Source organism: Nematostella vectensis, chromosome 4 (genome assembly GCF_932526225.1).
Source record: "Nematostella vectensis chromosome 4, jaNemVect1.1, whole genome shotgun sequence".
In the NCBI taxonomy this organism is placed as follows: domain Eukaryota; kingdom Metazoa; phylum Cnidaria; class Anthozoa; order Actiniaria; family Edwardsiidae; genus Nematostella; species Nematostella vectensis.
The window spans coordinates 13629846-13655878 of NC_064037.1; the positions used below are offsets into that span (position 1 = coordinate 13629846).

Here is a 26033-nt window from a genome sequence, read left to right on the forward strand (position 1 = left end):
CCACTGTAGGTGGTATGGCACGGTCTCCTGGGTGACCGCTATATATAGGTGCACTGTAGGTGGTATGGCGATCTTGCGAGTGACCGCTTTATATAGGAACAAGAGACCATGGTCTCTTGATAGGAACCAGTGTAGGTGGTATGGCAGTCTCCTGTTTGGGTTCCAATGTCGAACTGATAGGGATGCTCGTCGTATTTTTTAGGGGTCAAAATTGTGCCTCAGGTATTTTTTGGGAGGTATCCGAGAAAAAAATAGGCTGTTCTCTTAGAAATGGTGTTTTTTTTAATACTTCTGAGGTATATTTAGGGTATTTTTGGTGTGCAGGTGTTTTTAGGGGTATTTTTTCATCCCCATCACTTTTACCCCTTAAGGTAGGTACCACTTTAGGTAGAATACGTACAGTCTCCTGGGTGACCGCTTGATATAGGTACCACTGTAAGTGGTATGGCAAAGTCATCTGGGTGGCCACTTGATATAGGTACCACTTCAGGTGGTAAGGCAGTCTCCTGGGTGACCGCTTGATATAGGTACCACTGCAGATGTTATGGTACAGTCCCCTGGGTGACAACTTGATATAGGTACCGATGTAGGTGGTATGGAAGTCTCCTGGGTGACCGCTTGATGTAGGTACCAATTTAGGTGGTATGGCACAGTCTTGTGACCGACAGCTTGATATAGGTACCACTCTAGGCGGTATGTCAGTCTCGCGGGTGACCACTTGATATAGGTACCACTGTGGGCGGTATGGCAGTCTCCTGTGTGACCGCTTGATATAGGTACCACTGTAGGTGGTATGACACAGTCTCGTTTATGACTGATCTGTTAATTTCTTTTTCATATTGAAACATCATGGTCCTAGAATTATACGCCAGGCCCTATTGAGAGAAGGCAACCCAGTTCTAGAAAACCGAGACCCCAACAACCTAGGCCAACATCTAGCAAACACTCAACATGACACTCAGAGTCGTATAGGAAACATTGTCTTTTATTTTTTTTTTATACAAACTTTTGTAATCATAAAATGGAAAATAGTGTTTTTATCCAACCGTACACCAGTGAAAAACACAGGGTATTGTGTTATAGTTATTGGCAAGCGCTTCAGGGTACAGTAGTTGGGCCATGTGCACCCTTAACTCGTTTTTTTTTTACACACACACCCCTCCCTTAAATGTTCGCCTGAAGGTCGCCTCTTGTTTATATATCAGTATATTTTGTGATACACCAAAACCCCTTTACACCTCTCCGTCCCCCCCTCCTCCACCCCTTCCCCGCCATCTTTTATTTCAGAAGCTTCTAAACTTTCTTGGTTGCCCAGAGATTAACATGATGACTACAAAGTCCAGCCAAGCTAGATAAGAGACCAACATGGACTTGGTCAGGCAGACCATCATGCTAAATACTTACTTAAACATAGATTAAACATAGACTCCACGGTTGGTTTACTGAGAAGTCCACTAAGTAACTTCACCAGGACCTATACAAAGAGACAGATTACATAGACTGGTTAGCATGCTACGAGTGTTGACTTGGCCACAGACCACCTGGCTAGTCTACTTTGTGGCCTTGCTACACAGGCGAGCCAGCAGCCCTGAGAGCTGGAGAAGTGAGTTGACACCTTCCACTATACGCATGTGGGTGTAACCAATTTCCTGGGAATAATAAAGCAGAAGTATGGTCAGACTGGTCATGCCTCCATACAGTATACCGAAATGTGTAGTTCCAGATAATATCCATACCCCCCCCTCCCTTGAAGGGGGTCGGAGGTATGACCCCCCACACTTCTGGGATTTCCGACCACCTGGAAAAAAAAAATACAGTAACTGTTAAGAAAAAAGGGCATTTCACTCCCCTTTGGAAATTCCTGCTTGTTTGAGCCCCCCACCCCCTGAATTTCCAATCCCCTCCATGGAGGGGGGGGAGATATGGATATATTCTGGAACTACACAATTGTAAACAATCATAAATGAACTGGCATACATTGGAAGGCCTTCAGCAAATAAGAATGCTGCTAAACAAAACAAAAGGTAGCTTTAAATAGGCCAGTGCCCCTCCCGAAGATTCATCAGTTTGGTAATCTGAGGCATTTTTTTGCAACCAAAACTTGTTTTGCACTAGACTATGCAGTACTGAGTTGTAAGAGAGCATAGGAGATGATAACAGAGTCCTCCAAAGCAAGGCCATAACAGGCCTCTGAAGACTGGGGGGGGGGGGGGGAATATACAGAGGCACCCTTTACTGGTCATTTCATTATTATTTCAGAAAAAACTTTGGCGCATACCTCCTCCCCAATCCTCCCTGCTCCTAAAGCACGGCACTGCACAATAAAAGGTGAATTTATGCATACAAAATATATCTTTCATAAGGTGCTCATCTGTTTGTACCTTGATAAATTCGAGTTTTAAAAACTCTGCTATTGGTGCAGTTTTGCACACACGGAATATATTTGTGATTATGTCCTCTGGGGAGTATCCCATGTTCCATAGATGAGAAAGAACTTTGTATGCCTCATCTATATCCCCAACTGAGCAAGACTTAAGCATCTCCTTGATGAGTAGCGGGTGGGGCTCGTCGCACACCTATAAGCCCAAAATGTGAGAAACTGTTACAATCTTTGTTAAGTGTTATTCTAATCAGGGCTGTAGCCAGTATAAGTCAGAGCCTGTGATTTGAGCCTGTAAACTCTTTGAATTTCAGATTTTTTTATTTTTCTGATAACGATGGGTGAGTGTTTGAAGGGTGTCTATAAGGCAAGGGTTGGGTTTATTTTGGTCTAATTTGGGATTGCATTTCTGCCCATGATAACAAGCTGTCTGTGATAGAGCGGTGTCTGTAATGTGAAAGTTGACTGTATATTTTAGTATATTTTAGACAATACCTTAAAAACATTTTCACTGTTGACCATGCCAAATCCATAGTATGTTGATTGCAGGTTGTTTATAGCCTGTGAAAATAACAAATAAATGGTATCACTTACTATAAGTAATATCCGTTTTAGCATCATAGGCCCTTATTTTTTTTTAACTTTTTAACCATTGGAGCTATTATGTCCAAATTTTCAAAGAATCATTATCTGATAATGAGGAACAAAGTGGTGTATCGTGTTGCCATAACAACACAATACAACGTCATCATGACATCATTTAAGAACATATGGTTATAAATAGCCATTCGTTTGAAACCTTTGCAAAGAACATCCAAAATCCAAATAAGTTATCATAATCAGTTCCTATTCAATAAGCGACAGATATTCTTAAAAAAAATTGTCTTTGTGACGTCACTTAAGTGAGCAGAAATGGGCAATATTTCTGTTTTTTTAGATGTGTATTTCTGTATGTCTTTTTTGGATAATCTTATTATCTTGCAGTTGACATATTATTAGTGACACTGTTTCTATAACAACAATATCTGACATCTGTGACATCATTGATTGGCATGGTACCTTTAATATAGCATAAGTTTGCAAATAGACTCTAAATTAAAGTAATAATTCAAATATCTTTTCCAAGATTTTTTTTCTACTTTCTTTTACAATAGAGGAATATAAAAAGGATTTTTATATTGCTAATTGTGTGCAACCTCGTCCCCAGGGTCTTCTGGGTAATTTTCAATATGGCGTCTATGGTGTTTTGCCTAATTTTCATTTAACCTTTGTCTCAAAACTTGGTTGCTATGGTTACCAGGGTAAACATATCGAAATTTTGTTCACACCAAACTGATCCCAGATAAATCAAGACCTGATGCATGGTTTGAGTGCCTTAAAATTATTATTAAATAACTCATTATTAAACATAACTATTATTAAAAATCAATACATCAATAAAAATCATAACTATTATTAAAAATCAATACGTCAATGAATCAGAACATCAATGAAGGACTAATTTAAAAGTGCTTCGATCTAAGTAAAGAACTTGTTCTTGCTATGTACACTTTTTTATAATTTCTATTTACTTTTGGACTCCAACAAGCTTTGTTTGCTATCTTAGAAAAATCATTAAAATTGGACTTTGAATCTTTATTGATTAGAATATTGTAGTCACTTATCTAGGTCACTTAGCAATTTGATCACGACAAGAGTAAAAAAAGCATGAAATCTGGCACAAAAATTCCAAATTTCATAAAAATAAAATGAAATGCTAAATACCTGCCGCATATCTCCCTCTGCTGTAAATATTATAGCTTCCAGTCCATCATCTACTTTCGGCACCTGTCGAGAATTATCATAAGTAAAGGGGGATAAAGGGATAAACTTGATGCATGGAAAGTTACGGAAAAAGTATTATCTAATTGAAAGGTTCTAGATAAAATAAAAATAGCTTGTTGCAAAGCAAGTGAGGGGCTGGGTTGGCCATAACAATGCTAACCTGCTCCTTATCACATATTTCCAGTAGTCTTGTCAACACCTGGGCATCTGTTAGCCGTGTGTAACGTAGTATTGCACATCTTGACTGAATAGCCTCTGAGACAAAAATACAAGAACATCCATCAGCATTAGAATAATGCTGCTGGATCAGAAGTGTTAATTGCAGCATTCCACTTAGAAGGAGATTATAATGGGCCATGGTTCTGCCTTGACATGCTTGAAGACAAGGTTCCACTATAAAAAGGAAAGCTCTTCACACCTCGGGCTTGAATTTGCAATTATTATCAGAACACCATGACCCTAGCAGTCATAAATGATATGTTTCCTGTAAAAATGCTCATTTCTGAGCAACAGTTTGTTGGAATAATACCATTTTTGCACAAGTAACAAGACATTTGTGCTAATGGATTGATAAATTAGTTGTTTGCTTCCCACTCCATTTTTGGAGCAAAATTTCAAATTTTGTGCTATCCATAGTCTAGTGAATCTGCACAAATTTTTATCACTGTGATGAAGAAGCTTAGTTTGGTATCAGATTATTTTATGATAAATAGACATTTTTTTGGTCGACAAGTCTACTGTAGGAATGAAATTTAATTTGGTTCAGAATATATTTTAATTTTGTACTCAGAGCAATTGTTCTTGCATTCTGACTCATTGATGACTGCTTAATAACTGATTGTTCTTGAGCCAGTGGGTAGGAGGAATTTTTCTCTATTAAAGTGGAACCTGGTTTTAAAACAAAATTCAGATGAAATTTTGGAACTGAAGATCATTTGTTAACTGGAAGCCTAGGGGCATACTCTTCCAGTACCCAATCTTTTTAACTAGTAATATTTTCCATATTGCATTATATAAGTATTTTATACAAAAAAGGTGTAAATGGATAAATGTATAAGTTATAGCATTACCAATTATCTTGTCAGATGTGTTACAAGCTAAGGCAAATCTTGTGGTCTTGGAGTAGATTTCCATCGTTCTTCTCAAAGCTTGCTGAGCACCATCAGTCATACTACATATGGATAAAAAAAAATGTTTAATATTTTTCAGGCTCTTAACCTACAGGGGCTTGCAATAATGCACAAGCATCATTAGGTACCTGTCTGCTTCATCAAGAATAATAATTTTGTGCCGCCCCTTGGGAAGAGTTACTTTTTGCTGGGCAAACATCTTGATTTTGTTGCGGACAACATCTATACCCCTGAGGAAAAGAGAATGCTTTTTATTATAGTTTTTGTTTATTGAGTGGACTCTCATCATACAGACACCCTAGTATGATAAAAGCTAAATACAATGGACAGAAATACAATCCGAACAAGCCATAAATAAAAAGTAAAGACTAAAGAATATATCCTTTCATTATGGACTCTCTGCATCACAATAGTTAATTGTGATCCTATTGGGATTTGTTATACCAATAGTTGACCAGTAATTTGTATACAATAGGTGTTATTCGGTCTTCCACTGTGTAATCACTTGGTTTTATATGTTACACTACTACTATACCTGTCATTAGATGCATTAAGCTCAAGTACGGCATCTTTAAGGGAGACGCCTAGCAGAGCGCGTGCCAAGCACAGGATACTGGTGGTTTTGCCAGTGCCAGGGGGACCCTGGACACAAGGACAATTTGTATTTAGTGAGTAAATTGGTATTTCATCCTGATCTGCCTAAGACATACTGTATTATTATTATACAGGGGAGTTAGGTAAAAAGAGCATATTAACTGCTTTTTTTAATATTCTGTGAGCTTTTGCCAACAGTTTATAACTGCCTTCCTGCTTCAGTCATATAAACAAACACAATAACATTTGATTGGTCAGGGCCTAACGGAAAGGTGGCATTGGTAAACTTCAGAATGCCTATCCACTTATTTGCATTTTCTTTGTATTTACTGGTTGGTTCTATAAAACTCAAGGTGCGAAACACATTCAGAACTCTTTGTGTACGGGTAGTCTGAAGTTGCTCTGGTAGCGTGATTAGAAACCACTTCAGTGATTGCGAAAGAAAATGCTTTTGAATGACGGAAGCCAGATGGTGATTGAGTAGTTCAGAGAATATTGGCAACTGCAGTTAACACATTACTTACAGCAATAATAATATTTGGTACATTTCCTTGCTGGGCGAATACCTGATGAAAAAACATACACAACTTAGTTGCTATAAAGTTAACATTTCCTTATTTGTTCAATTAATATCAATCGATAAAAAAAAGACAATCAAGCTATCAAGCTTAGTGTTGTAATTTGACAAAAAGGCGGCTGGATTTATGTAATTAAGGAGGCTCGTAAGTGATTCTTTATAGCATTTTTTTTTTAAAATTGGGAGACATTTGCATGTGCAGAGTGCTAATGTTGATTGTGTTACCAGTTTGCTACATAACAATAGAGAAATGTCTCTATGCAGGTGCAAATGTCTCCCAGGTCCACAACATGAATAATTAGAGGGTCCATGGAGCATGCAAGTTTTTTTGGCTCTCTATATTGTATTTCGGGATAGGGACAGAACTTGGAGAGTGACTGTATTGTAGGGTCCCCTAAGCTCCACTAAAACAAGGAAGCACGGAATTGCTTATTTGTCAATTTGTCTTTAAGTGAAGACATTGAATTTTCAAGAGGATTCGAAATCTAAATAATAATTGTATGAATTCGCTCTTTGGTCATGTCTAATAGAAATAATCTATACCCATGTCCCTTACGTACATATGAAGACAACTACTAAGCTTTAATTTGCTGAAAACAACAAAGGTGTATCTGCTTTCTCTAAAACAAATTGAAAAATAACGCAATGTTGCCATTTACGCCTAAGTAGAAGTTGTGTCTCTCCGCAAATTTAAAGAAAAATCATCTGTTATTTTTGGTAATACATTGGAAAGTTCATAAAATACTGGTCTGTTCATATGTTAAAAACTCGGTTAAATCGGTTACCGATAAATAAAATAAAACAGCAGCCCATCAAATACGGATGTATAATCATCCTCCGAAAACATGAATGAAATTGGACGAGATTTGAGACTACTAGACGTCAATTTTATAACGAGTAAATTGAAAAAAAATGCTTTAAAGAATTACTGACGAGCCTCCTTAAAATTTCACCTCCAATCGACTGACAGTCTCTTCATTGCCTACAATTTCATGTAGTTTGGTCGGTCGGTATTTCTCTACCCTAGAAGATACAAACAAATCTAGCTAAACCACAAAAAGAGGAAACATTTCCATGACTGTGAAAATTTCTAAATATAAAACAATATTTACCATGGAAGTTCGAATCCTTTTTTGGTTTTCTTTTCACTCACTGTCTTGTTATCCTTTCCTTTAGAATGCCGTTCAGTGTCGGTTTGCATTTCACTTTCATTCGCGGACATCTTACACTTTTTCTCGGGCACGCTATCCGTCTCCATTGCTTCTACGTCCGCCATTTTGAAAACTTGGTCACGTGGAAGATTTCCCGCCAAAACTTTGTTCAGTAATACGCTACACAGGGTGACCACTATCGCCATCATAGTATTTATTTGCCTTTGCTCTTCACAAAAATATAACAATATAGTTGATGTTCGCGGGCGTAAATATGTTTTGGGTCCGACTCGAGCGCTGAGAAGGGCCCAAAATATATTTACGCCCAAGAACATCAACTACATTACTATTATTACAACTTTGGCGAGCATTAAGCGCAAAAACAAAAACAAGACCGGAAAACGCGGATGACTCGCGTGATATTTATTCATTAAAAGTTGTTATAACATAATAAATGCAGCTTCAATTCACTTTACAAACGTTGCTAAATATACACGTGTTTAAGGTTCTTTTTGTAAACGAAACAACTGTTTCAAAATATAGAAAGTTTAATGGGATGTCACTTGTAGGAATTAAAATTTATTGTGCAATTGGAAAAGTGACAATTTGGTATGACAGCCTGTGCAGAAGTATTTGTTTCGGTCGATGATGAAAAACTTACATTCACTTCCCCGCCTGCCCTAGATAAACTGCCTTGTTTGCAATCATTAATGTTTTCCATCTCAATGGTTTCACTAGAAGCAAAAGGAAGGCATAGAAACGGCGTAAAATGCCTCCAAGATCCGAGGAGCTGATACTGTGAAAATCACATTCAACACTTCGTTTCGTGCACCACTCGGTGAACTTTTTCATCGCCCAGGATGTTTGTTTTTTAGTATTTTTGAGGACAGAATCTTCTTCCATTTTTTTAAGCTCCTCTTCATCGAGCTGAGAAAATTGTGAGTCGTGTTCAGCCATGTTTTCCTGTTTGTTTTTTGGTAGTTGTCAAAACACAACCAAACACGGCAAGCGATGTGACGAGCGGTTTGAACTGCGGGAATCCCTGCTTCCTTCTGATTGGCTCGCTGCAATTTCCCCGCCCTCTCATTGGATTAGAGCAGCGGGCTTTAATATATTAGAGCCCGCCAAAACTTTCATTAGATCCCGTATAATACGCCACAATGCTCGCCAAAGTTATAATAATATGAAATAGAGTATTCAGCACTCGGAATTTAAAATTGCTAATATCATAAAACGTTACGGTGAATAAACTCCGCAACAAAGGTCCTTGACAGAACGCCTTTCATAGGTAAAAAGAAAAGTCAATCATTTCATTTTCGACGTCATCTAGTTGTAAAGACGACACAAAAGGGAGTTCAATTGTTTTGGCCATTAGTGTAAGGAGTCACTTGAGAATTGCAACAAAACAAGTAAGAAAAAGACGATAATTCTTCGCTAGAGCAAAAACAAAAAAGGGTATATCTTAGCAAGAAATAAAGGTTATAAATTTCGGGCAATTAAAGAAAGGATATTATGTAGCCTTGTGTGCACAATTCATCTCAAGCAAAGCAAACATAGCGGTGTCCTTACAACACTCATTTTCTAAGGTTAATGAGTATTCTGTTCTCGGAGACTGGACGGAAAGAAAACAAAGGCGTTTCAAATTAGACAAATGTAAATGATGGTTTCTCATACAAATGTCAGGTTATGTGACCAAGGGACATATCGTTTAGCATTCAAAACAAGCTGGTCTCGAGATGAATGGACACCTTAAAATGCTTCTAAGCTTCAGCGCCGTGAAAAACATGAACAAGTTGTGCGCACTGTGTAAGAAAAACCTTCAAACAACCTGATGTTACCAAGGACTGGCTTTTCCATTGAAATATATTGTCCATATGAAGATTTGATAAAGTACAGTATTTTAAGGCCATAAACTTAACACAGTTTTGAGTTAACAGTTGGCAGTAGCTTCACGCCGTGCGAGAAAAAAAATCCAAGGAATGCATTTAGAAGATTTCGCGAATTTGCGAACACAGCAAAAAGGCTCAACAACTATTCGCTAAGAATAGCCACCAGGATTAGTAAAACAACGCAAGGGTGAAAATAACAATAATGGAAAGCAAGCGATCAACAAAGAAGGCCGTTCAAAAGCAAGCCAAAATATGCGAGACTTTACCAATTTGCGGAGACAACGAAACTTTTGACGAGGATGGCCTTTTGGAGTTAGGCAATAATGACGCCGAAATACCGTTTCTCGAAGGTCGAAAAATCAATTTGAAGGAAAAAAAAATTTCTCCGAGACTCCCAAAATGCATGGGCAAAAAGAAAAAGCTTCATTTGGATGCTGTTTATTCTGGTTTGTGGCGGCGAGGTAGTGAAAAGATAATCGAGGGCCTTACCGGAAACAGTGTAAATAATGTAGCAGGTGATTTCGCAAACATGGGCAGAAAAACGCGTCCAAGTTCTGTCATATCAAGAGATAATCGCACAATCTCAACGAAGGATGAAAGACCCGTCTTTGCCATTCCTAAAGTTGAAAGCTATGATATCTTAACATCACGATCAATTATCGATTCTTCTTTATGCTACATATTTACAGAAAACAGAAAACATTCGCCGAGAAGAAAAGCAAAGATGCGACCAGTATTGTTACGAAATGACAGCGCGGGTTCCCTGTGGAAGGGGTCACTCTTTAGTCAACTGCCTCAGTATCGTGTGGAATGGCGCCAGCCCTCTCCTGTAGAGGGGGTATCATTTCAATCCAAAGAGATGGAATGGCTGGAGGACACACTGAGGGAAGTGGAGGCTTGCAACACAGCCACGAACACACCGCCACCAAGTGTAGCTAGCTCACCTAGGATGGTGAGAAAGTTTGTAGTTCGACTTCCGCCGATTTAGCTTTTGTAGGGCCGTAGGTAATTACGATGGGTAGTAAATAGAAAAAGTCTCATAAAAAATAATACAAATGACATATTGGAGAAAATCGCGTCTCCAGCAGAAAGAGAATGACTTCGGCTTGCCCCATAACACAAGATTTTCTAACTTAAATTTTTGAATGCGCTCGCTAGCAAAACTAATCAGTGCCTAGCGATCATCGTAATATTTACAAAAACGTACAAGCTACACATTTCTATTTAACGATGAGCCATTATCAATAAAGACTATCAACTGTGAAAATATATGCATTTTTTCATTTCTTTGCAAAGCGCCTCTGAAATAAATTGGTTGGCAGATGGCGTTGCGCGTGCATTCAGGATTGGCATGAAAGCGAGGCTGCCATAAAAGAGCGAATCAAAGCGCTGGTACAAAAGTTTCCAATGCGACGTTGGAAAAGCTGCTGCGCTTGTAGTTTCTCCTGGGTATTCCTTGGTGTTACCGAGAGCTTTGTTTTTGGTGCTCAAGGCTTTTGTACTCTATTTCATTGTCTCGTTCTAAGGTCTTTGTTTTTGGCTTTTGTTCCATTGTGTTTTTGGTGCTGGTGCTCCGAAACACCAAGAAACTACCGTTCTTCTAGTCGAGCTAGGACAATATGAACTTTGTGGCCATTAAGATGCGTGCAATATTTCGAAAACCGCCAATTAAGGTGGATTTTGGCTAAGGTCAAGGTCGCAGGTCAGTGTAACAAAGCGCTAGAACGAGGTGGTGGAGGGGGAAAGGGCTTCCTTTCTCGTTTCTCCCGCTCCCTCCCCCCTCCACTACGCGTGAGCCTTTTTTACTCACCAAGAATTTTTGAACAAGAACGAGGGATGTTACTAAAACGGGGAACGGGGAGCGGGGAACAGGGAGCGGGGAACAGGGATCTGGGAACGAGTGATCAGCGGTAGGGCACAGCGATGTAGCAACCTCACGTGCGTCTCTTCTCTCGTTAAAATGGATGGTAAGTGAAATCTCTGACTCTGTTTCTAAGAATTATGAATAATTCATGCGCCAGTTGAATCGAATCTAATACGTTTCTCTTATTTTAGATGTGATAGAGATCAAGTCAAGTGAAAGGTATGTTGAAAGGGATAATATGATAACAGTTTGCTTGGGTAGTTTAGTGCGAGCTAAAATCGCAAGCTGCTGTTTTCCTTTTACAAGTTCAACAATGTCTGAGCTTGAGTCCAAGTCTGAGCTTGAGCTGTAATAAAGTGTACAGAGGAACAAATTAGATGGGGCCAGAAAAGTAATAACATTTTGCAATAGTCTAATTTAGTAAACAGTCAACTTGGTGTTAGAGGAAAGAAGGGTCATGGTCACGGAAAACAGCAGCTTTCAACATCGATAATCATAAAAATACTGAAAATAGCACCTCAAACCTTTAAAGAGTGCTTTTCATCACTATGGGATGAGAATTTGAAGTCATGGCAATGTAGGATTGCAAAAATATCCACGGATTCAAAATATGTTTCCATAAATCTCTTTTCAAGTTTACAGATCCCTGTTCCCCGCTCCCCGTTTTAGTAACATTCCAAGAACCAGTCTATCCTTTCTGCGACAAAAGTTTGTTCGCCTGTATTAAAACGCGCAACATCGCCTTCGAAATAATTTTTGCATATGTTGCCATACGCGATAATTGACATGATTTCTATCGAGTTGACAAAACAACAAGACTTACCCGCGGGAGAGTAGGACAAAATAAATGAGGCAAATCCTCACGCGCAGTGGTTACTAAAAATTGCTTGGATGGGAATCGACATGGCGCGCGGCTAGTACCAAAAGAGCCCCTCTCTTATCTTATGCTCTCTTGCCTAAATTAATAATTAATAATTTAATACAGGCGCGTATCTAGGGGTGGGGCAGGGGGGCCAAAGAAGGAAAGCGGGTTGTGGGGGGGAGGGGGGTGCGTCTAGACTAGCGGCCAACGATTCGTGTGCTCTATGTAAACTCTCTGTGTAAACTAGTCCTAGTAACCCATATTTATTATTGATCTGATATAAATATTTTTTAGACAGAACAATTACATCAAAAGCGTGCGGCACGACTCAAATGTATCAGCCTACGTGTAGCCGCTGACTCGCGCATTAAATCCTCTAGTCAGCGGTTACATTAGGCTACGGTTGCATGCGCGTTATCAATGGGGTATAATGGAGTATACATAAACATTAGTACTGTATTGTAACTAGAGGCCATACATCTTCCCTTTAATTGTCTGTTTATACAAAGCTTCACAAACTGTTTGTTCCAGATCTGACAATGACAGCACGTTCCCAGCCTCCTTTGCGCGCACATGTCATTCGTATTTCACGCCCTTGAGAAGTTGTTACATCTTGGCTTGATGAGTTTAATATTGCAACTTCGTTTAGCGATGGACTACACTTTTCTTATCGTTCTGTGCCTTGGTGCAACACTTCATGCCACGGAAACAAATGGTAATTCCTCAAGATCCAGCACTCACCTATACTTTCAGTTCATTTTTTCTTTTGTTTTTTACTTTTTAACTCGCTTACAGTTTTAAAATTTAACCTTTTGCCCTAATCGGCTGATAATGATCGGGTAATGAGAATCAGAAAGTAGTGATATAGAAAAAAAATATTTTGTCATCTAAACGTGCACGACTGATATTTTTTTTACCGCAAAATGTATGTAATATTTTGTTGAGATCCAGGAATGAAATTATCATTGATATAACTTGGGAACTGTTTTTCAGAAGAGGTGCGTAAGGGTTCGCGGTGATGCTTTTTTACCTTAAATCTGGCGCGGTTTTTCGTATTTTATTCCGCGGTATTGCGGTTTCTCTAGGCTGCGCGGTTTACGTTTATTGATTTTTCTGTTTTCTGTGCGATCAAAACCGTTGTAACAGGGAAAAAGGCCTTCAGGTTCGGGTTTGTGTCTTAACAACTTATCAGCAGTCAATATTCGGCGCATCTTTGTACACGTGTTTTTGGCCGTTGGTTACTCTAAGTCTTCAGAACTTTTAAAGGAATTATCTCTGTAAAAAGACCAATATGAAAATGTTTGAAGGAAAACGCTAAATAAAGTTTTCGAGTCATAGAAATCTCGAGCTTTTCGAGAGACGTGCGCCTGAAAACAACGCTCCAGCGCACAGAATCGAAAATGCACTCGCCGGCTTCCCCTATGCTTGCTAAAACACAATCTAATATCCGTACACTCACTGGGTTCGTGTGTCTTTCTTGCTAAACACAGTCTGATATCTTTAATGACCCGCCGTCGCCTGTTAACGCGCTTTGCTTTTCAACAGCTAAATCAACCTTCTTAAAGATTGGCTGTTTCAAAGACAACAAAGAATTGAGGACGCTACCTCAGGAGCTATCTAACTTGAGAGGTCAGATTGTGTGGACCGATATGGCTGCTACCGTGAGGCAGTGCGCTGAGCAGGCAAAGGCTGCTGGGTAAGTCACACGATGTTCAATGATAGCAAAGGTTGCTGAGTAAGTCACACGATGTTCGAAGCTGGCAAAGGTTGCTGAGTCAGTTACACGATGTTCAAAACTTGCAAAGGTTTCTGGGTAAGTGACAGGATGCTCAAAACTTGCAAAGGTTTCTGGGTAAGTGACACGATGTTCAAAGCTTGCAAAGGTTTTTGGGTAAGTGACACGATGTTCAAAGCTTGCAAAGGTTTTTGGGTAAGTGACACGATGTTCAAAACTTGCAAAGGTTTCTGGGTAAGTGACACGATGTTCAAAGCTTGCAAAGGTTTCTGGGTGAGTGACACGATGTTCAAAGCTTGCAAAGGTTTTTGGTAAGTCACACAATGCTCAAAGCTTGTAAGGGCTGATGGTTAAGTTATTAGTTCACAAAGCATAATTGACAGACAGTTAAGTCATGTAGTGCGATAAGCAAGCATAGACTTTTGGGGACATAGTTAAGAGCATCACAAGTGGGCAATGGCTGACGGGTAAGAAAAGCCTCTAGGGAAAGGGAGGAGCAAAACATTTACTCCAAAAATGACATACTTGACTTATTGCTTGAGAGATCTTTTTAGGTCTACATAGACGTTCAGTGTTGCAAGGGTTTTCTGAGACACTGTGATTTTTCTAGGTTCCAGTACTTCGCGATACAGTATTACGGAGAGTGCTGGAGTGGGACTGGGGAGAACAAGTCTTTCTCTCGTTACGGCCCATCGAATAACTGCTGGAGTGGAGTCGGGGGAGAATGGACCAACGCCGTCTACCGGCTGCAAAATATGCCAGGTGGGGTATCAAACGGCATAGGGGTAAGACTGGGCGGGGCGTAGATTAGGGGTACGCAACCTGGAAATGCTATGGTGTATTTGCACACATAGATACATTTCGAGTACATGAGCAACCAAGCAGTTTGTAACCATAACCGTTTGGTAACCATGAGCTATTGGATAATCGTTTCCAGCCTGCTCAAGCCAGCTTCCTTACACGGTCAGGTCTAGCAGCGCGACAAGCTCTAGGGTTGGAACCTGGTGCTCAGCTAAAAGTGATATGGCTCCGTGGCTGGAGATAAATTTTGACAAACCTACAAGAATAACAGGTACTAGATATCCCGCTCTACATCTTTCAACAGCATCCAAAAAAAGCATAATAGCGATTACTAGAAATAACCGATATCTAGAAGCATGTAGGCGCGTGTCCAGAGGTGGTGGTTGTGGGGGTGGGGGGGGGGGGGGGGTTGGGTCCGAGGGATCCTGATCCCCACCTGCTCATGTAACGAGTTGAGTTCGTCTCCGGGTGACACCTTCATTGGTTGTTAGAAAGACTTGGATATAAAAAGACTTTAGAATGATATAGTGACCTATCACCAAAGATAAAGATGTCGATTTGAACTTTTAAATTGATCCGTGGTCAGTGAAATACTACCCTGGGCCCCACCCTGCGTTTTTCTCTAGACACGCCTCTGCTTTGTTACAATATACGTCGTGATATAGCGCCTTTTGATTTGTTGAGCCACATATATTATTTGTTAGAAGACAATCGCAAAAACGCGGTGTGTTTCACTTCTTCAGTGAAATTGTGCGTATTATGCGACCATCTATTTAAATAAGTCGCAGACTTATAGAAAATTAACGAATATAACCTAGACATTTTGAAGATAATCTGACACTTTGTTACTGGGATACCTGTGGTAGCCCAGTTATAAAATGCAATTGGCCATTTTTTGTTAAAACACCCACCGTTGATCGCTGTTGATCTTAGGGATAGGAATCCAGGGCAAGTACCCGAATAACTTCGTGACCGAATTCACCATGGAATTCAATGAAGGAGAAGGAGAATGGACTCCGTACAGGGAATACCGGACAGTGCGGGTGAGTTGATGTGAATAGTCTCCCTAAAGGGAATACAGGACAATGCGGGTGAGTTGATGGGGATAGTCTCCGTAAAGGGAATACCTATCAGTGCGGGTGAGTTGATGTGGATAGTCTCCGTAAAGGGAATACCTATCAGTGCGGGTGAGTTGATGTGGATAGTATTCGTAAAGGGAATACTTATCAGTGCGGGTGAGTTGATGTGGATAGTCTCCGTAAAGGGAATACCTATCAGTGCGGGTGAGTTGATGTGGATAGTCTCCGTAAAGGGAATACCTATCAGTGCGGGTGAGTTGATGTGAATGGACTCCGTAAAGGGAATACCTATCAGTGCGGGTGAGTTGATGTGGATAGTCTCCGTAAAGGAAATACCTATCAGTGCGGGTGAGTTGATGTGGATAGTCTCCGTAAAGGGAATACCTATCAGTGCGGGTGTGTTGATGTGGATAGACTCCGTGCAGGAAATACCTATCAGTGCGGGTGAGCTGATGTGGATATACTCCGTACAGGAAATACCTATCAGTGTGAGTGAGTTGATGTCAATGGCTTCCATACTTGGAATACCTATCAGTGCAGGTGAGTTAATGTAAATGGATTTCAAACAGGGAATACCGTGAAAGACGAACAGCTAGCAGTCCTGGATGCGGTTTTATCAGAAAGTGTAAGTTGTGAATGACCAGTCATTTGTCAAAATACACAATAATATATAATAGATGGTTCAACAAAAACTGGTAGTCGACCTTTTCTTCTTCAACTGCCCTAAGTATTCTTATTAAAGACGAAAATTTGAAGAGTCGAGTATCAGTTTTTGATGAACCATATTAATAGTCTGTTTAACGAACACAGCTATTTGGGTATGTTGATTGATTTGTTTCCTGGCGCAGGTATTGATTGGGAACTCAGAGTGGTCGGACGTGCAGATCCAATGGCTCGTTAACCCAACCGAAGGACGATCATTCCGCATCAAGCCAAAGACATGGAAACCCTCAGCTGGTTCGGCATGCATGAGTGTGAGGCTGTTCGGCTGCGCATGAGAGTGAGGCTGTTCGACTGCGCATGTGTGAGTCAATGTTTAAATTGGCGGGAAAACAACTTACATGCGCGAGCGACATCTTCCCAAAATATTATTTTTTATAAGAACGTCTAATTTTTAGTTAAGGCCTGGCCGTTCATATTTTTTAGCATTTCGAGGCCGAAAATGATTTGAACAATGTTCTTAAATTTAAATGTATATAAATACATAATGCCCAATTGAATTATTAGAACATAATTACACAAATGATCAATAACAATAATATTTGAGGTTTTTTTATGAACGCAATTTGATTCTGCATTTTAAAACACATCAAACTATCAAAGTAATAGTTTGCTTCCATCTGAGCCACGGCATGTTCTTAAAATTTGGTGAAATCTCAGGTTCGACGTTCTTATAAAAAGGTTCTTATAAAAAAAGTGTAAAGTAATAATGGTCATTTTTGGTTTATTTTATCATAAGATAATTACTAATACTTAAAGCAAACTGAGATTCTTGTGCGCGTAATATTTCGGGCACCGCCGTCGATTTTTTTGCTTCTCAAAAACTTTTGAGTTTTACTGTTATATCTAAACAGTGACCAAGTCTTGAATTGTATTGCTTTATTTCAAAACGTTGAAGCAACATAAAGGCGTACTTAAATATGAGTATAGAATACGAAAAACGGCATACTACAAATAATCATGATTCTTTAATTGCAGATGATATCCAGTGACGAAATGAGGAATTTTATTAGAAAATGAATGAATATATTTAACAATGATTATCAATATATGAATAAAAAAACATTGAGCATACTGACAATTACCTTAATTCTTTTTTGGCTACCTCTCCTGTTATTTACGTCTATTTTTATAGATAAATCTATTTATAAAGTCCCTAGTATTTTTTTCTTCTATAGAATGTTCGCCTTTGGCTAATCGACACGTCTGTCTGATCATCATCATTACTACAACCCTGTCTCTTCATGGCTCAGTTTGGGTTTATTGTTTACCAGCTGTAATTGAGGGGCTGGTTTTGGTACCAAAGATGGGGCTAGTTTGCTAACTACCATTATAGAAATTGGGTTAGTTTAGTTTCCCACATTAGGGTTTATTTGTTTGCTTACATTGGGGTTATCTTGCTCAGCTGTATTTGTTACCAAAGCCTTACAGCCATCAGGCAATGGGGTTTGGTCAGTTTGCAGCCCTTCCACCTTGGCTACAGGCGAGGGCTGGTTTGATTACCCGCCGTAATAGGTATTGGGCTGGTTTGATTACCCGCCGTAATAGGTATTGGATTGGTTTGATTACCCGCCGTAATAGGTATTGGGTTGGTTTGATTACCAGCCGTAATAGGTCTTGGGTTGGTTTGTTTACCCGCCGTAATAGGTATTGGGTTGGTTTGATTACCCGCCGTAATAGGTATTGGGTTGGTTTGATTACCCGCTGTAATAGGTATTGGGTTGGTTTGATTACCCGCCGTAATAGGTATTGGGTTGGTTTGATTACCCGCCGTAATAGGTAATGGGTTGGTTTGTTTACCCGCCGTAATAGGTATTGGGTTGGTTTGATTACCCGCCGTAATAGGTTTTGGGTTGGTTATATTACCCGCCGTAATAGGTATTGGGTTGTTGATTACCCGCCGTAATAGGTATTGGGTTGGTTTGATTACCCGCCGTAATAGGTATTGGGTTGGTTTGATTACCCGCCGTAATAGGTATTGGGTTGGTTTGATTACCCGCCGTAATAGGTATTGGGTTGGTTTGTTTATCCGCCGTAATAGGTATTGGGTTGGTTTGATTACCCGCCGTAATAGGTATTGGGTTGGTTTGTTTACCCGCCGTAATAGGTATTGGGTTGGTTTGTTTACCCGCCGTAATAGGTATTGGGTTGGTTTGATTACCCGCCGTAATAGGTATTGGGTTGGTTTGATTACTCGCCGTAATAGGTATTGGGTTAGTTTGATTACCCGCCGTAATAGGTATTGGGTTGGTTTGTTTACCCGCCGTAATAGGTATTGGGTTGGTTTGATTACCCGCCGTAATAGGTATTGGGTTGGTTTGATTACCCGCCGTAATAGGTATTGGGCTGGTTTGATTACCCGCCGTAATAGGTATTGGGTTGGTTTGATTACCCGCCGTAATAGGTATTGGGTTGGTTTGATTACCCGCCGTAATAGGTATTGGGTTGGTTTGATTACCCGCCGTAATAGGTACTGGGTTGGTTTGTTTACCCGCCGTAATAGGTATTGGGTTGGTTTGATTACCCGCCGTAATAGGTATTGGGTTGGTTTGATTACCCGCCGTAATAGGTATTGGGTTGGTTTGATTACCCGCCGTAATAGGTATTGGGTTGGTTTGATTACCCGCCGTAATAGGTATTGGGTTGGTTTGATTACCCGCCGTAATAGGTATTGGGTTGGTTTGATTACCCGCCGTAATAGGTATTGGGTTGGTTTGATTACCCGCCGTAATAGGTATTGGGTTGGTTTGATTACCCGCCGTAATAGGTATTGGGTTGGTTTGATTACCCGCCGTAATAGGTATTGGGTTGGTTTGATTACCCGCCGTAATAGGTATTGGGTTGGTTTGATTACCCGCCGTAATAGGTATTGGGTTGGTTTGATTACCCGCCGTAATAGGTATTGGGTTGGTTTGATTACCCGCCGTAATAGGTATTGGGTTGGTTTGATTACCCGCCGTAATAAGTATTGGGTTGGTTTGATTACCCGCCGTAATAGGTATTGGGTTGGTTTGATTACCCGCCGTAATAGGTATTGGGTTGGTTTGTTTACACCAAATTGGGATTTATCGGTGAAGCCACAAGTGCTGGCGCGGCTTAACTACACGTGTTCGTCATTGGACATCGATAATTTGGCCGCTTCTCAGTTTGCTAGGGAGCGTGGCATTTTGAAATAAGGAGGCCACAATGCATGTTGGGGACTAGTCGTCAATGGAAGCCCAGCTCTTCAATTTCCATACAGCCGCACCCAAACAGAGGTCTACCAATTTATTTTCTCTTATCTAATCCTCACGACACGAGAAGATCACATGTGCTGTTGTCTGAAGAAGAATATTTTTATCATTATAGTCTAATGGATTATTTTCATTTTTCATTTTTATTACCCTTTTTTTTATATATTAGTCCAGCAGCAAATGTACCGAAATAGAGTCCCGTGGGAATTTCAGGCTGGCAGTCTACCCATCCTAACGGGTTAAGGGGGCCTTAGAGGGGTACAAAATATTTGGTGGCACTTTCACATCCTGCACCGGGCGCCGCAAGGATGGGATAAGTGATGGACGTCATTTTTCTGCATGGAAACGAGACCCTTATACTAAAAAGGCCACAACAACCTTATTTTTAATCGAAATGGCACCAAATTCACAGACTTTTTAAAGCTCGATGTGCTGATTGTTATGATACCATGCACAGGCCATACGCTAGTCACTTGACCTTTAACACGAAAACGAGGCTCTCACACCCAAATGGCCATAACTATCTCGTTTTTAATCGAAATGGCACTAAATTCACGGAGATAACATAGCTCTATAAGCTGGTCATTATGATAACGTTTACACAGCCCACACCTAGTCACGTGACCTTTTACACGAAAACAAGGCTCTCATGTTAAAGTGTGGCAATAACTTAATCATTTTAAATCAAAATTGCATTAAATTCACAGAAATGACATAGCTCACAATTGTTACGAGTTTTTCTATTCCTCCAGGATGAAGATGTAGACTGTGTCTTAGCTGAGAGACAGACTGGGAGGGGAGTTAATATTGGGAGAGCCGAAGATTGCTACACTCTTCGGAAGATATCTTCCCGTCACGTGCAGAAGTTTAACACTACGTCGACGGATTATCTTCTCAAGGTAACCGCACCTGCAGATCTGTATCTCTTAGAACAGCTAGGTCAGATCTTCGATACGCTAGTTAGTGAGATGACCATTGGTATGTTGGGAAATGATTTAGTTCGGTTCGTGTTACGAAGTCATTCCCTCGACTATCCGATTTCATTGCCATTTATGCCAATGCGGGAATTAAATGCTAACCGTATTATGGCAGAAGTAGTCCAGTCAAATGAAACTATTAAGATAGAGGATTGTATGAATATTAATATCATACATATAAGTATGCCAATGGGGGGTGTTTCTGTAAGAAAGAGGAAGCATTATGCTTTTAAGTTAGATAAGTTTTTGAAGAAAAAGGGCTGTGTAATTAGGATTTTAAATTCAGACACATGCCTCAGTAGAGCTATTGTCACTGATATTGCGCGCCAGAAGTGGGACCGATATCACTCTATAAGGCAGGGTCGGGCTATTCAGGGAGTTCTCGCTACTGATTTACACCAGAGAGCTGGTGTACCTTTGCGAATGTGTGGCCTACCAGAAGTTAAAATGTTTCAAAGGGTTATAGACCAATATCAGTTAGTTGTTCTTTCTGCTGAGTATTTCAATGCAATTGTCTATGAAGGTCCTAAGCGAGATGAGAAGATCTTTCTATTTTATCACAACAATCATTTTTATATTATTACTGCCCTTAGTACATTTTTAGAAAGAAGTTATTATGGTTTTGAGTGTAAGATAGGCTATAATAGCGCTGATGCTCACCATTGCGAGGGAACATGCAAATGTTGTTTTTCAACTGAGTGTAACGGCAAAGTTAACAAGGCACCGTGGCGCGAATGTGGTTCTTGTAATAGAATATTTGCCGGGGATGAATGTTATGAGAGGCATTGCGTTCCAAACAAGGAGGGTAACTATTTGTTCAAAATATTATAGGTGTAAAGCATGCAAAAAAGTTTTGGCTTACAGCAAACGGCATCCTAGGGATCATAAGTGTGGGGAGGTTTACTGTTTTAATTGTAAGGACTTTTTCCGTGCCGGGCATTTATGTTATATGCAGAAGCTTGAGACTGAGGAAGAGAAAAGGGAAAGGAAACGTGAGAAAAAAAGGAGAAAACGCGCAGAAAAAAGGGCGAAAAGGCGTAGGAACGTAGGAACGGGGAGGAGGTAGATAGTGACAGTGATAGCATAGATGATGAGGGGGAGTAGGGGGAGGGGGAAATAAAGTATATATTTTTAGATATTGAGTCTAGGCAGGATTAGGGTAAGCATAAAGCAAACCTATTAATCGTTCAGACAGAGGAGGGCAAGGAGACTGTTTTTAGAGGGGATGATTGTGTCGACAAGTTTGGGGATTGGCTTCTCGAAGAGGAGCCTCACAACTCAATTGTTATCGCTCACAATCTTCGAGGTTATGATGGTTTTTTTTCTTTGCGAGTATTTTTATAAGAAATTTATGCTTCCTAAACTAATTTTGAGCGGTGCAAAGATTATGTCAATAGAGCTGTAGCAAACATCATCTTTCGAGATTCTCTCAACTTCTTGCCTATGGCGCTTAAATCTCTACCTAAAACATTTGGTCTAACAGAATTGAAAAAAGGTTATTTCCCACACCATTTCAATAGGGTGTGATTTTTCCAAGGAGTTAGTGGAGTACTGTAGAAGCGATGTGGATATTCTTCGTAGGTGTTGTTTAGAGTTCAAAAAACTATTGTTGCAAACGTGTGATCTCGATCCTTTTAAAGACTGCATCACAATAGCCTCCGCCTGCAACAGAGTTTTCAGACAACAGTTTCTAAAGGAAAACACAATAGGGTTTATTCCATCACAGGGATACCAACCTTGTAGAAAGTATTCCATAATGGCTCTTTTGAGAGCCAAAAGTGGCCACTTAAAAGCCACTTAAAAGTGGCTTTCTTGGGTTCAGCTTCAAACCGGAAGTAGAATTCTCCATGCTTTAAACGGGGGGGAGCAGCGAGTACTTGGTAATCATGTAGATGGTTATGATCCGGAGCGTCGTATTATATATGAATACATGGGATGTATTTGGCACGGTTGTTCCAATTGTTATTTACCTGATACTGTCAATCCTGTAAACAATACAACTATGGCTGACCTTAGAGAGGATACATTGTGTAGGATAGAGAGGTTTAGGAAGCATGGTTACGAAGTTGTCCTCAAGTGGGAGTGTGAGTTCAAAGATGACCTAGATGAGAGTGTTGAGATGAGAGAATATGTTGATGGTTTGGCGTTTGATACACCTATAGATCCTAGAGATAGTTTCTTCGGGGGTCGTACTAATAGCACGTGTCTTTTCAAGGAAGTAGAGGATGGGGAAAGGATAGACTATGTCGACTTTACAAGTTTATATCCGAGCGTGAACAAGGGGGGTGAATATCCGATTGCTCATCCTTCCATATATTCCGCAGAGGCTCTTAAGGGTAAGACTTCACCAGCGGAATTTTTCCGAATTATTAAGTGTTATTTTTTACCCCCTAGATCCTTGTTCCATCCCGTTCTCCCCTATCGTGCCCAGGGTAAGCTTATGTTTCCTTTATGCCGTACCTGCGCAGAGACTCTTCAACAGTCTCCTTCCAATCATAGTAATGCTGAGCGTATGCTATCCGGGACATGGTGCTCTATAGAATTAGAAAAAGCATGTCAACTAGGCTATGCTATAAAGAGAATGAGTGAGGTGTGGCATTTTGAGCAGCGATCATCGGAATTATTTACATGTTACTTTGATACTTTTCTGAAGTTAAAACAACAGGCGAGCGGTTGGCCTGTTTGGTGTGAGACAGAAAGTGATAAGGACCAGTATATAAGGGACTACGAGGAAAAGGAGGGGATTAAGTTAGAATGGGGCGAAATTAAGAAGAATCCTGGGCTTCGTTCTTTGGCGAAATTAATGCTGAATTCCTTTTGGGGAAAATTTGGTCAAAGAAATAAGTTAACGAAAGTAGAGTTAGTGACTGAAAGCAAGCGTTTCTTTAAACTACTAGGATGTAGGTCAAATGTCGTGAAAAACGTGCAAATGGTCAACGAAGAGAGTTTAGAGGTGTATTATGCACATGGGGAGGAATTCATAGAATCAGCGAAGAATACCAATGTCGTGATCGCTAGCTTTACAACAGCAATCGCTAGACTAAAGCTATATTCTGTTCTAGAGTCTCTCCAGGAGAGAGTTTTGTACTTTGATACGGACAGTATCATCTATAGTAGCAAACCCGGGGATTGGCATCCTCCTAGAGGAGATTATCTTGGGGATCTAACCAACGACTTAGATGAGGGGGAATACATAACGATCTTCGTTTCTGGGGGTCCGAAGAATTACGGTTATAATGGAAGACCGTTTGCAAAGTGCGAGGGTTTACCCTTAACTATAGGGGATCGCAACAACTGAATTTCCAGACCATTTGTAACGAGGTGTGTAATCCTAACGGTGAACCCATCTATTTATATAATCCTTATTTCATTAAGCGGGATGGGAAAACTAAGACGATAAGCACTGTGAGCTTGCGCAAACGCTATCGTTTAGTTTATGATAAGAGGGTGGTACATGGGTATGTAACATTTCCTTACGGATATCAAATGTAAGAAGGGTAGATTTTCATTGTACAGACTCTTAATACTCATGTATAGTGTAAACAGGAAGACTATTGTATATAGTTATATAATAAGAATATTAATTGTATCCATAGTTTTATGATAATTTTGTAAATAAAATCCTTATAAACCAAAATACCTTTGCGTCTGTCATTTCTTCTCAAGCTTTAGACATGAATGGATTAGACTTTTTTCTAGTGAGACACTGTGCACGTTGTTGCTTTCATGATCTTCATTTTAATACTCTACCCCATTCGAATTGGGAGGAAATAGTAAAACATCTGGAACCAATGAATTACGGGAGACTTTGTACGCCTATATGGGGAGTGGTAGGGAGCCTTGGGAAATCCAATATAAGTTCCACTGTTCCCTCCTCAACACTTATGAATCACACTACCCTAGAGCTTCGTGGATGATTTGGCAGATACTTAAATCCTGGACCACTACATGTCTTGTCATTTGTAACTCAACCATGGGCTCTTGCATGTCTACTATATCTCTTTCAAGTTTCTCTTTGAGTGCCATCTGTCAGAAGATTCGGTGTTTTGTTGTCTGTTGTGAAAGCAGAACATCAACTATAGAGATGCCTCTAAAAAAGAAAATTGTGAAAAAGAAAGTAGAAAAACAACGGATACTTAAGAAACTGCATTATGGTGTGAATCATCCCTCTGCTTTGGGTGGTGTAGAGAAATTATACAGAGCTGCTAAAAAACATAGGATATCCCGTAAAGAAGTTCTAACATTTTTACAACAACCTGGCTATACCCTTCACAGAAAAGCTAGAAAGAGATTTCGTAGAAATGTTGTATTTGTCAACGGTATGGATGAACAGTGGCAAGCGGATTATATCATTATCGATAGTTTAAGTCGGGTGAACAGAGGATATAAATATTTACTTTCGGTAATAGATATCTTATCAAACTTTGCCTGGGTGGAGCCTTTAAAATCGAAAACGGGGAAAGCCCTAGTAGAAGCCTTTACATCAATATTAAAAAAGGGAGAGTATGCGAACGTCTACAAACTGATGCAGGGACAGAGTTTAAAAACAAAGTTTTCCAAGAGTTTCTAACACGCAATAATGTAAGACATTTTGTAACTTACAACGAAACCAAGGCTCAAGTAGTAGAACCATTTAATAGGACTCTGAAGGAAACGATGTGGCGTATGTTTACAACCTCGAACAACTATAATTACATTGATCATTTGGATAAATTGGTTGACGGTAATTATAATAGATCTTTTCACAGAAGTATCAAAATGCGCTCTATAGATGTTAATGTATTCAATGCACAAGAGGTTTGGAGAACTTTGTATCAAGAGAAGAAACGGGTTATAAAGTATAAATTCAAAGTCGGAAACAAGTTAAAATCAGTAAATACAAACGTACGTTCGAGAAAGGTTATATGAAAAGCTGGACGGAGGAAACGTTTAAAATAGGGAAACGGTTGCCACGAGATCCCCCAGTTTATCGTTTGCAAGAGTTCGACGGTGATTGGATCGAGGGGACGTTTTACGAATCAGAGTTGCAAAAAGTGATCGAAGATAAAGATCATATCTTTAGAGTGGAAAAGATTATCAAAACACGCGGTAGCGGAAAGGGGAAAGAAGTTTTTGTCCACTTGGCCTGCAAAATACGATAGCTGGATTCCGTATAAACAATTTTAATTGTTTATTAAGTTTAATTGTTTAGTTAGTTAAAACTCCCCTAAAAAAATA

At 39.9% G+C, this 26033-nt stretch overlaps 4 protein-coding genes across 5 annotated transcripts; 3 read left to right on the forward strand and 1 right to left on the reverse strand.

Annotated features, from left to right (window-relative positions):
- Positions 1-964: 964 nt before the first annotated feature.
- LOC5511026 (replication factor C subunit 2) lies at positions 965-7834 on the reverse strand. Its single transcript, XM_048726685.1, has 11 exons — positions 7618-7834; positions 7459-7528; positions 6453-6494; positions 5870-5976; positions 5463-5564; positions 5275-5375; positions 4365-4459; positions 4145-4207; positions 2876-2941; positions 2382-2576; positions 965-1649 (listed from the first exon to the last, which is right to left on the reverse strand). Exons 1-11 carry the CDS (start codon positions 7779-7781, stop codon positions 1551-1553), a joined length of 1104 nt encoding a protein of 367 aa, XP_048582642.1. The 5' UTR covers positions 7782-7834; the 3' UTR covers positions 965-1550.
- Positions 7835-8782: 948 nt separating this feature from the next.
- LOC125561895 lies at positions 8783-10806 on the forward strand. Its single transcript, XM_048726686.1, has one exon. It carries the CDS (start codon positions 9748-9750, stop codon positions 10531-10533), a length of 786 nt encoding a protein of 261 aa, XP_048582643.1. The 5' UTR covers positions 8783-9747; the 3' UTR covers positions 10534-10806.
- A 689-nt stretch (positions 10807-11495) lies between these two features.
- Positions 11496-17677, forward strand: LOC5510904 (inactive carboxypeptidase-like protein X2). Of its 2 annotated transcripts, none has more exons than XM_032380166.2 (7): positions 11496-11628; positions 13817-13967; positions 14617-14768; positions 14944-15078; positions 15741-15850; positions 16735-16910; positions 17585-17677. In XM_032380166.2, the coding sequence occupies exons 2-6, from the start codon at positions 13921-13923 to the stop codon at positions 16882-16884; spliced, it is 594 nt and encodes a 197-aa protein (XP_032236057.2). In that variant the 5' UTR covers positions 11496-11628; positions 13817-13920; the 3' UTR covers positions 16885-16910; positions 17585-17677. The 2 variants fall into 2 exon arrangements, with proteins under 2 accessions (XP_032236057.2, XP_032236056.2); XM_032380165.2 differs by lacking the exon at positions 11496-11628 and adding an exon at positions 12857-12986.
- A 5110-nt stretch (positions 17678-22787) lies between these two features.
- On the forward strand, positions 22788-24453 carry LOC5510896. The gene has a single exon (XM_032380164.2). The coding sequence runs from the start codon at positions 22819-22821 to the stop codon at positions 24112-24114; it is 1296 nt and encodes a 431-aa protein (XP_032236055.2). The 5' UTR covers positions 22788-22818; the 3' UTR covers positions 24115-24453.
- The last annotated feature ends 1580 nt before the right edge of the window (positions 24454-26033 follow it).